Raw genomic sequence first — 13,319 nt, forward strand, 5'->3', positions numbered from 1 at the left:
TAATTTTCCTCCCTCATGATGCCATCTATTTTGTGAAGTGCACCAGTCCCTCCTGCAGCAAAGCACCCCCACAACATGATGCTGCCACCCCCTTGCTTCACGGTTGGGATGGTGTTCTTCGGCTTGCAAGCCTCCCCCTTTTTCCTCCAAACATAATGATGGTCATCATGGCAAAACAGTTCTATTTTTGTTTTATCAGACCAGAGGACATTTCTCCAAAAAGTATGATCTTTGTTTGTCCTCATGTGCCGTTGCAAACCGTAGTCTGGCTTTTTTATGGCGGTTTTGGAGCAGTGGCTCCTCCTTGCTGGGCGGCCTTTCAGGTTATGTCGATATAGGACTCGTTTTACTGTGGATATAGATACTTTTGTACCTGTTTCCTCCAGCATCTTCACAAGGTCCTTTGCTGTTGTTCTGGGATTGATTTGCACTTGTCGCACCAAAGTACGTTCATCTCTAGGAGACAGAATACGTCGCCTTCCTGAGCGGTATGACGGCTGCATGGTCCCATGGTGTTTATACTTGCGTACTATTGTTTGTACAGATGAACGTGGTACCTTCAGGCGTTTGGAAATTGTTCCCAAGGATGAACCAGACTTGTGGAGGTCTACAATGTTTTTTCTGAGGTCTTGGCTGATTTCTTTTGATTTTCCCATGATGTCAAGCGAAGAGGCAGTGAGGTTGAAGGTATGCCTTGAAATACATCCACAGGTACACCTCCAATTGACTCAAATGATGTCAATTAGCCTATCAGAAGCTTCTAAAGCCATGACATAATTTTCTGGAATTTTCCAAGCTGTTTAAAGGTACAGTCAACTTAGTGTACGTAAACTTCTGACCCACTTTAATTGTGATACAGTGAATTATACGTGAAATAATCTGTCTGTAAATAATTGTTGGAAAATTATTTGTGTCATGCACAAAGTAGATGTCCTAACCAACTTGCCAAAACTATAGTTTGTTAACCTGTTAGGGCTAGGGGGCAGTATTGACACGGCCGGATAAAAAACGTACCCGATTTAATCTGGTTACTACTCCTGCCCAGTAACTAGAATATGCATATAATTATTGGCTTTGGATAGAAAACACCCTAAAGTTTCTAAAACTGTTTGAATGGTGTCTGTGAGTATAACAGAACTCATATGGCAGGCCAAAACCTGAGAAGATTCCATGCAGGAAGTGGCCTGTCTGAAAAGTTGTGTTTCATCTTGGCTCTTTTTATTGAAGACTGAGGATCTTTGCAATAACGTGACACTTCCTACGGCTCCCATAGGCTCTCAGAGCCCGGGAAAAAGCTGAACGATATCGAGGCAGGCTCTGACTGAAACACTTTATCGCGTTTGGCAAGTGGCCGATCAGAGTACTATGGGCTTAGGCGCGTGCCCGAGTCGACCGAATACTTTATTTTCTTTCGTCTGTTTACCTAAATGCAGATTCCCGGTCGGAATATTATCGCTTTTTTACGAGAAAAATGGCATAAAAATGGATTTTAAACAGCGGTTGACATGCTTCGAAGTACGGTAATGGAATATTTAGAATTTCTTTGTCACGAATTGCGCCATGCTCGTCACCCTTATTTACCCTTTCGGATAGTGTCTTGAACGCACGAACAAAACGCCGCTGTTTGAATATAACTATGGATTATTTTGAACCAAACCAACATTTGTTATTGAAGTAGAAGTCCTGGGAGTGCATTCTGATGAAGACAGCAAAGGTAATAACATTTTTCTTATAGTAAATCTGACTTTGGTGAGTGCTAAACATGCTGGGTGTCTAAATAGCTAGCCCTGTGATGCCGGGCTATCTACTGAGAATATTGCAAAATGTGCTTTCACCGAAAAGCTATTTTAAAATCGGACATATCGAGTGCATAGAGGAGTTCTGTATCTATAATTCTTAAAATAATTGTTATGCTTTTTGTGAACGTTTATCGTGAGTAATTTAGTAAATTCACCGGCAGTGTTCGGTGGGAATGCTAGTCACATGCTAGTCACATGCCAATGTAAAAAGCTGGTTTTTGATATAAATATGAACTTGATTGAACAAAACATGCATGTATTGTATAACATAATGTCCTAGGGTTGTCATCTGATGAAGATCATCAAAGGTTAGTGCTACATTTAGCTGTGGTTTGGGTTTATGTGACATTATATGCTAGCTTGAAAAATGGGTGTCTGATTATTTCTGGCTGGGTACTCTGCTGACATAATCTAATGTTTTGCTTTCGTTGTAAAGCCTTTTTGAAATCGGACAGTGTGGTTAGATTAACGAGAGTCTTGTCTTTAAAATGGTGTAAAATAGTCATATGTTTGAAAAATTGAAGTTTTTGCATTTTTGAGGAATTTGAATAACGCGCCACGGGATTACACTGGCTGTTGAGTAGCAAGCGTCCCACCTAGCCCATAGAGGTTAACAAGGAATTTGTGGAGTGGTTGAAAAACAAGTTTTAATGACTCCAACCTAAGTGTATGTAAATTTCCAACTTCAACTGTTTTATTAGAATGTGACGCCAAACTACATAGGTGGGTGATTGTGGCTGCGATGAATACATTACACACAGGTTTGTTTAACTATCCTTGTGAGGAACAAACAATTGATTCCCATTCACAAGCCTATTTTCCCAATCCCCTAACCCTTAATAACCTTTTACTGCAGTGGGCTAAATCAGGGTCACACAGAGTGTTTCACGGTGGTCAAACAAATTTACTTTGAAACAAAAGTATACCCCTCACACACATGGTTATGGGCCTGTACCATGTCAGTGGTATGGTAGAGTTTAAATGTATTCAATTTCAAGTTTGCGTCCCGATATTACACTTTATATACGTCACAGAGGACTGAAATATAACAAAACCGTTTGACATAGAAACAACGGATTTTCGGCATACATTCTTTTTTTAATTAATTATGAAATTATGATAAACATTCCACCAATTAGGCCACTAGAGGGCACTTTGGTCATTCGACTGCACGAAAGGGTTAACTTATTTGTAACCCTAACCCCTAAGCCTAACCCTAACCCCTAAGCCTAAACCCTAAGCCTAACCCTAACCCCTAAGCCTAACCCTAACCCCTAAGCCTAAGCCTAACCCTAACCCCTAACCCTAACCCCTAAGCCTAACCCCTAAGCCTAAAATAGCCTTTTTCCTTGTGGGGACCAGTGAAATGCACACACGTCTGAATTTTCCTTGTTTTACTATCCTTGTGAGGACTTCTGGTCCCCAAGGACAGTAAAACCAAAAACACACACACTCACACACACTCACACACACACACACACACACACAAGCTAATCTGCCAGTGTGACGCATTATGTCTCTCCTTTACCAGTCAAAGGCATTACATGAAGAACAACATTTCTCATACCACATTAAAGATTAAACCAACCTTCCATACTATCACAGGGATTTCAATTCCATAACAGATCCAGTTTCAATGTGTCATGATTCAGTATGTCAACATCATTCCTCGATTGCACTTGGCATATCAACAGCACTCATTTCATTTCTCTAAGCATCCGGCCATGACACATTCAGAAGACTTGTTGTCCAATTAGCCTTGTCTGTGTAAATAGAAAGCTGAGTAAATAGATGTCTGTCAAATATAACAAAACTAACCAAGAACCATCTGAGGCTCAGAGACCAAATGAAACGTAATAGCCAATAAAGATGGTAGGCTGTCGATCTAGGCTGTCGATCTAGGCTGTCGATCTAGGCTGTCGATCTCGGGGGCGGGTTGTACTAAGCTAACATAAGAAAATGTTTTAAGATGATAATGCCATGGATAATTTAGCTATTTGATTTTGAATTTTAGGACCCCTTTAGGTATAATTTTTATAAATAAACACATTGAATAACATTCATAAATGGCAGAAAAGTATCATACGAAATAAGGTTTTGAAGTGTCTGTCCTATATCTAGGACATATAAGAAAGCTCAGGAAATATTTTTTTTGTACATTTTCTACACAACCACTTATTTTTGTTGCCACAAAACTACCTTCATACTTCCAGTAATGTGTATGGGTTACCTTCAGGCGAGTCCCGTGACACTTGTAAAACAGATAACACCATTGTGTTTGTGAGAGTCTCATCTTTCCATAGAGTGATCATATTAGTTTGTAGGCCAAACCGTTCGGCCGCTACAGACATTTTCGTGAGAAGACCGATTTTCAGAACATCTCCGGGTCTGACAAATAGAGCTGTAGCTCTTCCACTTTCATGCAGTGGATTGAGTTGCAGCCTATGCAAAAAAAAAACAGATACACTATACATGCAAAAGACTGTGGAGAGCCCTTCAAATGAGTGGATTTGTCTATTACCAGCCACACCCATTGCTGACAGGAGTATAAAATATTTTGTCGGGAGCTTCATGAAATGGGTTTCCATGGCCGAGCAGCCGCACAAGCCTAAGATCACCATGCACAATGCCAAGCATCGGCTGGAGTGGTGTAAAGCTCGCCGCCATTGGACTCTGAAGCAGTGGAAACGTGTTCTCTGGAGTGATGAATCATGCTTCACCATCTGGCAGCCCGACAGACTAATCTGAGTTTGGCGGATGCCAGGAGAATGCCACCTGCCCTAATGCATAGTGCCAACTGTATAGCTTGGTGGAGAAGGAATAATGGTCTGGGGCTGTTTTTCATGGTCGGGCTAGGTCCCTTAGTTCCAGTGAAGGGAAATCTTAACGCTACAGCATACAATAACATTCTAGATGATTCTGTGCTTCCAACTTTGTGGCAACAGTTTGGGGAAGGCCATTTCCTGTTTCAGCATGACAATGCCCCTGTGCACAAAGGTAGATCCATACAGAAATGGATTTGTCGAGATTGGTGTGGAAGAACTTGACTGGCCTGCACAGAGCCCTGACATCAACCCCATCGAACACCTTTGGTAATGAATTGGAACGCTGACTGCGAGCCAGGTCTAATCGCCCATCACCAGTGCCCTACATCACTAATTCTCTTGTGGCTGCAGCAATGTTCCAACATCTAGTGGCAAGCCTTCCCAGAAGAGTCAATAGACTCTCGAGGATTAATCAGCAGGTCTAAGTAAACAGTGATTTAAGCTCGTACAACTACGACAACTGCTTCAGCATTCAACAATGTGATATATGACATTCGATTCAACTTGACTTTTTTTTTTTTTTTTTTACATTAGAGCAACCTATGATACAACTAGGAGTTAGAGATTGTGCTGCCACTTATCCTTCCCTATATTTCAAACTGAGCCTTAGAACAACATAAAATTGTGTATAATAAGTGTATAATAATTATAAAATCACTTGTTCTTGCCTGGTTCCTGTCATAGGCCACTTTGTGTAAAGTGTTACCTACTTATTATTCTGAAAGTTACAGCAAATATGTGTGGGTCTTGGAAAAAAATGTTAACAAGGAATTATAATGATGAAATGCTTTTAAAAAGTTGTAAATGAGATGTAGTTGGTCAGAACAAATCAATGTACTGTAAACTCCCACGTGAAGTGCACTCCCACACATAAACACAAGAGCCTTCAGCACTTACTCTAGAGTTCTGCTGTGCCATTACTCGCCCACAACTTTGTGAAAAATGTGAGAATGAACTTGCGCTTCATATTTTTGAGTAAATTCCTCAGTATTCTCTCCCTGTAGTTGTCCAGCAGTACTACAACCTTCTCATGGGCAAAGAGGGAAATGCACGATGTCTTAAACCGTGACTCCTAAAGAGAGAATGGAAACAGAGAAGAAACAGGAGGATGCGGAGAACGAGGATGGAGAGAGAAGAGAGGCAAGCAGGATATGTGTTCTACCTCTCGTTCAGGGGCTTTGAGTCTGGAGTGAGAGCGAGCAGGAGGGATGTTCCAGTGACTTTCAGCATATTTATAACATGCTCGTGACAAGTAGGCTAACTGACGATCCAATCCTCACCCCATCTCTGTTTAGTCATGGGATTAAATTAAAGAACACAGCATCCAATTTCACACCTGGCTTCCTCCAACGTAGCACTCCTCCAGCACAGTGTGACAGTCACCCACAGCACAACCTCTCGCCTCTCTTCCCTTCCCGCATGTTCGTCAGTATTAGTAAACGGGGCGTGGAGAGAGAGAACCATGTCAGATTTCCAACGGAATGGAAGTTCATTTGTTTAGTGGGATTAGCGATATTGGGTTGAAGTAGTAAGCCGATCTCTTTCCCCAGAGACTTGAAAGAATAAGAGACAATTTTGAGAGACAAATTTACTGATTACTGATTTCGATAAGCTATCTTCTCTGCGTATATCTGGCTGATCCGTATAGGGGATATTTATTTCACAGAGGCTAATTACGTTACTCAGATAAAGGAAGCAATTAAATGATAAACACCAGTAGGAATTTGGTGACCTCTAACCTCTAATAGCTGCTGTCTGTGTTATTTCCACATTTCAGTGCATAATGGCATCTTAAGTGGTACTGTGTAATTAGGTTGCGCAAAAATGTCAATAGTATTTAGAAGATGTAAGATCTTCCCATGTGTTAGGTCTACAAAGCTGCTTTAAAATAGAATGTACAGATATTTCTTTAAAGGACCTTTCAGGCAGCTACCGTAAAGGTTCTTTACCAGAATGATCATAATGATAAGCCATACAAAGATGGTTACTTACAGATGTGAAATCTTAATTTGAGTCATTTTGCTACTGGAGGAAAATAATCCTGCAGCAAAAGGAAATGTGAATTATTATGTGGATTGAGATGAATTGACATTTTAGCAGGGGTTGATACATTTTTCATAAGGGAAAATCAAGTTTGAACTTTCAAGATGGAAATGACTGACTTTAGAAGCCTTTTAAAACCTCAAATGCACCACAAGTTTTAAATGTCCTGCAGGCTGGTCAAATTAAAATCCTACATCTGTAGGGCTATGAAATAGCAACCAGATATCATTCAAAGGTTGAATAAGGTCCCTTTTTGTAGGTCTTAATTCCAACACATGGGGAAGAGAGAAGGCTGAGTTATCACTCTATTTGCATAATGCATGACATTTACATGAATACTACAGTACAGTCACATTTACATGCATTTTCTATTTGGAAGACACATTATCGTATTACTACTACATGATGAGAGAGAAAGAAGAGATGCCATCAAACCTCGGAGGGAAAGGTTAGCATCGTCTCACATAATGGCCTCAATACTCCACAATCCAAGTAGACGGGATGTGGAGGAACTCAGGCGCGTCAGACAGGCAGACTTCTATTAAGAGCGTTATCACAGGATATCAGACGTGTGTGTGTGTGTGTCTGTGTGTCATTAGGGACCTGAGGAACCTTCTGGTACCATGTCCGATTAATGCCCACACAATGACAAGGCGGTATAAAGGCTGCTGGGACAGATCACAGTCTGATGGACCCGGAAAGAACCATTCTGACAGGTGGGTTCAGACACACCGACAAGTGGGAAATGCACATAACATTCACTGCTAGTCAGGAAGCCTATGGCGGGCCTTTTCCACCTACAGTGCAACCATATGCAACACAACAAAGATGATTAAATAATGGTGGCCAGGGGATCCGCAACCTGCATGTCTCTAAAATGTCGACGAGCGAAAAATACCTTTCACAATGAGAGCATTCTCTTCTATGAGCGATTAGCATGAATGAAAACTCTTTGACCTAGAGGTTGACTAAGACCCACAGACAATTGTGTGTCCATGACTGCAGACCATTTGACTGTTTTTGTTAAAGACTGTAAGACCTTCACAAGCTGCTCCCCAGTAACCTGTGAGGGCATATGGGGCCTTTTAGCCTGGGGCCACAAAACACCACTCACCAAACATGTTCCCAATATGGCCATTCCTGGTCAGGGGCCGTAGCTCGTTCTTGCCCCAGGCAAAGCTCTTGTAGTTGTCCCAGGCAAACTTCATCATCTGAAACACAAAAACAGGTGACGAGGTTAAGAACACAGGTCAGTCACTAAACTGATGGCAAACCACCTGATTTACAACAACAGCCTTAATTAAACTGGAATGGTGGCCTGCAGCAATGTCAATTATGGATTATTGATTTGCTGTGGATTTAACACAGGCATGCAATTATCACACATAAACCACACAGCTAAACTATGCCATTGACAATACACCCAAGTACCCCGGTTAAATCAAATTAAAAACAAGGTGCATCGCCATTCTCATTCCAAAAACCTTCCAAGATCTCCTCAATTGAAATAAAAAATAATTTGTTTTTTTCCCACTGACTGACATGGTCAAAGTGATTTAATTGTGTTATGCCAACAACAAAAGTAACCAAGTTTTCTGCATTTTAGGTAGGGTAAAATGAAGGGGTTTAGGTTAGAATGGTATCTACAGAACCCCCCAAAAATGTTTATTTATTTATTTAACTAGGCAAGTCAGTTAAAAACAAATTCTTATTTACAATGACGGCCTAGCCCGGACGAAGCCGGGCCAATTGTGCGCTGCCCTATGGGACTCCCAATCACAGCCGGATGTGATACAGCCGGATGTGATTCAGCCTGGATTCGAACCAGGGACTGTAGTGACGCCTCTTTCACTGAGATGCAGTGCCTTAGACCGCTGCGCCACTCCGGAGCCCAATTTAATCATTATGGCTGGAAGAGCCCATGCTTGATCGATCCATCGCTGCCTCGAGCGACACATTTCTAATTAGCTTCGGTAGAATCTGAAGGGGAAGTTAGTTGACGTTCATCAAAGGAATGCATAAATTCATGACTAGTCAGACACTGACAGCAGCCGAGGCAGTGTTTCAGGCAACGTTCTTGTTTGTTCTCGCTTCTCTAGGAGGCGATGAACATAGAGAATGTATTTGTTAATACGTACATTTTGTTTTGATGTTGAGTAAAGGCTATGCAAGTTTGTGCTCTGTGTGGTTGTGGCTGAGCTTGTAACTTCACTGGACTTTCTGGCAACTAGGATGCAGACCTCCAATCCAATCACCTGGAAGTCTGTCGTAGCTTTTTGTCTGCAGTGAAATATATTGTACTATCAACGAGGATAAGAATATTAACAGCAAATGATCTTCTGAATATGAATCAATCTAAAAAACACAAAAAGGAACACTTAAGCCCACTGATATACATGTAAATATTGAAACAAAAGCATAATTCCTACTTCCTGTAAATCTCCCACTGGGGAAATTAGCTAACCACCACACCACCCCAGCATGTCAGAATTTGATTTGGTTGACTGACACACCAGGAATAGTTTTTGTTCAGAGGCACAGTAGTAATATGATGTGATTTCTATCATTAATACTGCATGAGCCTGTGGTGGTCTACAGAGGTTAATTGAGAGCAGGCGAGCAGCATCCATCTTAGCCCAATAACGCAACTTAATATACTGAACAAAAATATAACCGCAACATGTAAAGCGTTGGTCCCATGTTTCATGAGCTGAAATAAAAGATCTCAGAAATGTTTCATGTGCACAAAAAGCTTATTTCTCTCGAACTGCGTGCACATTAGTCTATGAGAGAGTGCTCTCACATATAACAGCCGAAGCCTCCGTAACAGACAGGGAAGACATATTCTTTAGATCTGAAAGCTCTAGCAACTGATGAAAAAAAGGGGTCAAGGTTCAAGAAAGGTTGAGAGCCGAGCTGGTGCTACCTGGGCTGGTGGGTTACGGCAGCTCAGCTCGGCTTACATCAGTGAAGGTCGGGTTTTCAGTGACCACGAGAGCAGAGTGTACGGTAGAAACAGGCAGAAACAACAACATCCTGCCTTGTGGCCTAATGCGGGTTTACACACACTTTCACAAACACACACGCTTGCTCACCCATCCACACACACACACACAGGGATGCAACAGTTACCACAGGTGCACACTCACTGTCATTGTTGAGCCTTTGCAGAATAGTCGTCCCAGCCAATTTGAGTGGGCATCGTTTCAAAAGAAGCTTTCTCGCCTAAAGATATGCCAATATTAACACCAATAATTTATGCAGGACCGCATCCAGTGAAAGTAAATAACTAGCTTGAGACATGATTTGGGGATTAGCATCAAGGATATTGATGGTGCAAATTTGTTTGCATGGCAATAACTCCAGCCAGGGCCAGAAAGACAAGCATAGTTTACAATATCAGACAAAATCATTTTCCTCAGAGCAAAGGATTCAGGTTTCAGTTGAAATACACTTTTTTTTTTATAAAACTCTAGTCTTGCTCCACTCCCCAGGGATAGAAAGTATAATGGGAAAAAAAATCACTGACATAAATGCCGGGGTTTTGTGAACATTTGAACTCTTGTGTTCACTTTATCTGGACTGGGGAAGCTCTGCAGTTAAAGCACAAAATAACTGAGTGTGTAGAGATTGCAGAATGCAATCTGTACAGAATGAGAAACGAAAGCATGAAATATCCCGGGAATAATGCAAACTTGCCAGAAGCTGTGTTTTCTGATAAAATATCAATTTTAATATTCATGTCCAGTGGCATAGTAATCTACACAGAAATGGTCAAATACATAGAATAATAGATAACATGCTCACTCAGATAATTTCTCAAAAGTAGTTGGGTGCTGAATCCTCGTAGTAAATATATTTCTATGTAACGCAGCAAGATTAGAGAGCTTTCTGCTTGCTTACTCGAATGTACAGCCGTCAGGCAAAGCCTCTTCCCTAACTCCTACTCCCCACTGTTTCCTCAGCGGCTCTAGCAGCCAGCTGGATGTGATGCTCCACACAAACTGCAGATACAACACGCGTAGAGATAATTATTGATTGCTCCACACCAGTGGGGAGGAGGAGGACACAGGCCTGTATAATTATATCCCCTGACAATGTTGTGATTAGTAGGGCGGCGTGAGATGACCAGGGTCAGAGACTGCCAGGATCACAGGCCTAACATGCCATGATCATCAGCAGCAGCACACACATACACACACCTAATCACACACACAATCAGAGACCACACCAATCGATAGCACCCACTATAGCCCTAACACGCTTCCAACCAGACAACCTTTCTAGGAGAGCGAATGGATGGGGGCAAGCTGTTGCCAGGGATAAATACGCTAGACATACAGTCGTAACTGCTCTTTGGCTCATTCATTGGCTGGTTCTTGGGGAAAGCAGTTCAATAGCAGCCAGTGATTAAAATGAATCACACATTTATCAGGATGCAATTTGCCAATTCCATTCCCTGAGGTCGGAAGTCAATGCTTTCCAACCTGACTCTCGAGGATTTTCGCACGGCAACACTCGACATGAAAAACAAGATGGCTTAGAGCGCTTCAGTGAATATGCTTACACCAAACAGCTTTATCAAAATCTCCTGGGAAAGATGCAATATCACCGGTTTTCCTCGTAGCAAATACAACAACATGATGAGCAAAGAAAATCATTACAGAGACATTTGTTTTCCTTCCATTAATGAGAAAACTCACTGTCGGATCATTTGACGAAAGGCGCTGAAAGACTTTAGGTTTTCGAATCAAAATCAGATGTAAATAAGCAGCAGCTGTAGATAAGCAGCAAATACCAGAAATACACCACGGACATGCCATGCCTGGTAAGGGGTCCATTAAAGGACACCCTCAGCCTCAAGGAGTGTTGATGACTGACACAAAAAGGGGTGAGGCTTGAGGCTGAGGGTGGCCTAAAATGGATACCGTACTCCAGGTCACAACTTCCCTCTGCTCCGTAAAGGGTTAAAAGAGCAGAATATTGACCAGCAGGAAATACAATGAGCCCCTAGTGTGTAAACCACTACCCCTGGAGCAGATAAAAAAGGGGCAGCCATTAATAACTGTCTGCTGGTCCTCTTCAGCCTATCAGCCCAGCATGGTTTCTCAGCAGGGCGCACACACTGGCCTGTCTTTACTCAGCTCTGGACAGACAGCATGGCATACTAGGAAGAACTAGGGCTTCTAGAGCAAGGCATATGTAGAGAAGGTGACAACAGGACCTTTAACCCTATGGTTTTCCCTGAACTAAGGCTGGGCAATAGATTGAACTGGCACTGAATGTCCTTAACCTGTCTGGGCAAAGGGGCAGTATTTTCACGGCCGGATAAAAAATGTACCCGATTTAAACTGGTTACTACTCTTGCCCAGAAACGAGAATATGCATATTATTATTAGATTTGGATAGAAAACACTCTGAAGTTTCTAAAACTGTTTGAATGGTGTCTGTGAGTATAACAGAACTCATATGGCAGGCAAAAACCTGAGAAAATTCCAAGCAGGAAGTGGCCTGTCTGAGAATTTGTAGTTCTTCTTTTGGTTCTCTATCGAAACTACTGTATCTCTGGGGTTACGTAGCACTTTCTAAGGCTTCCATTGGCTATCTAAAGCGTTCAGAAAGCGGATTGAGGTGTCTCCTGTCTCTGGGCAGAGTACAGTAGCTCAGTTTCTCAGTGGTCTGCCTGGTGACTAAGAGATTGGATATGCACGTTCACGAGACCACGCTGTGTTTTCTTTTCCTCTTTCAATGAATACACTATTGTCCGGTTGGAATATTATCGCTATTTTACGAGAAAAATACCATAAAAATTTATTTTAAACAGCGTTTGACATGCTTCTAAGTACGGTAAAGGAACATTTTGCATTTTTTTTTGTCTCGAAATGCGCTTGCGCGTTACCCTTTGGATAGTGACCTGAACGCACGAACAAAACAGAGGTATTTGGACATAACTATGGATTATTTGGAACAAAAACAACTTTTCTTGTGGAAGTAGCAGTCCTGGGAGTGCATTCTGACGAAGATCAGCAAAGGTAATACAATTTTTCTAATACTAATTCTGAGTTTAGTGTGCCCCGAAGTTGGCAGGTGTCAAAATAGCTAGCCGTGATGGCTGAGCTATGTACTCAGAATATTGCAAAATGTGCTTTCGCCGAAAAGCTATTTTAAATCTGACATAGCGATTGCATAAAGGAGTTCTGTATCTATAATTCTTAAAATAATTGTTATGTATTTTGTCAACGTTTATCATGAGTAATTTCGTAAATTCACCGGAAGTTTTCGGTGGGGATACATTTTCTGAACATCACACGCCAATGTAAAAAACGTTTTTTTTATATAAATATGAACTTGATTGAACAAAACATGAATGTATTGTATAACATAATGTCCTAGGAGTGTCATCTGATGAAGATCATCAAAGGTTAGTGCTTCATTTAGCTGTGTTTTGGGTTTCTGTGACATATATGCTTGCTTGGAAAATGGCTGTGTGATTATTTTTGGCTATGTACTCTCCTGACATAATCTAATGTTTTGCTTTCGCTGTAAAGCCTTTTTGAAATCGGACAATGTGGTTAGATTAATGAGAGTCTTATCTTTCAAATGGTGTAAAATAGTCGTATGTTTGAAAAATTGAAATTATTGCATTTTTGAG

General features: G+C 41.4%; 1 protein-coding gene across 1 annotated transcript in view; it reads right to left on the reverse strand.

The window, feature by feature from the left end:
* Nucleotides 1-13,319, reverse strand: part of LOC106605146 (mannosyl-oligosaccharide 1,2-alpha-mannosidase IA) — a 202,591-nt gene that overhangs the window by 99,492 nt on the left and 89,780 nt on the right. Inside the window, exon 2 of the mRNA XM_014200497.3 lies at nt 7,782-7,878. Within this exon, the coding sequence (XP_014055972.1) occupies nt 7,782-7,878 (97 nt within the window). The remainder of the gene's footprint in view (nt 1-7,781; nt 7,879-13,319) is intronic.

Source organism: Salmo salar, chromosome 05, assembly GCF_965601325.2.
Source record: "Salmo salar chromosome 05, fSalSal1, whole genome shotgun sequence".
NCBI lineage: Eukaryota > Metazoa > Chordata > Actinopteri > Salmoniformes > Salmonidae > Salmo > Salmo salar.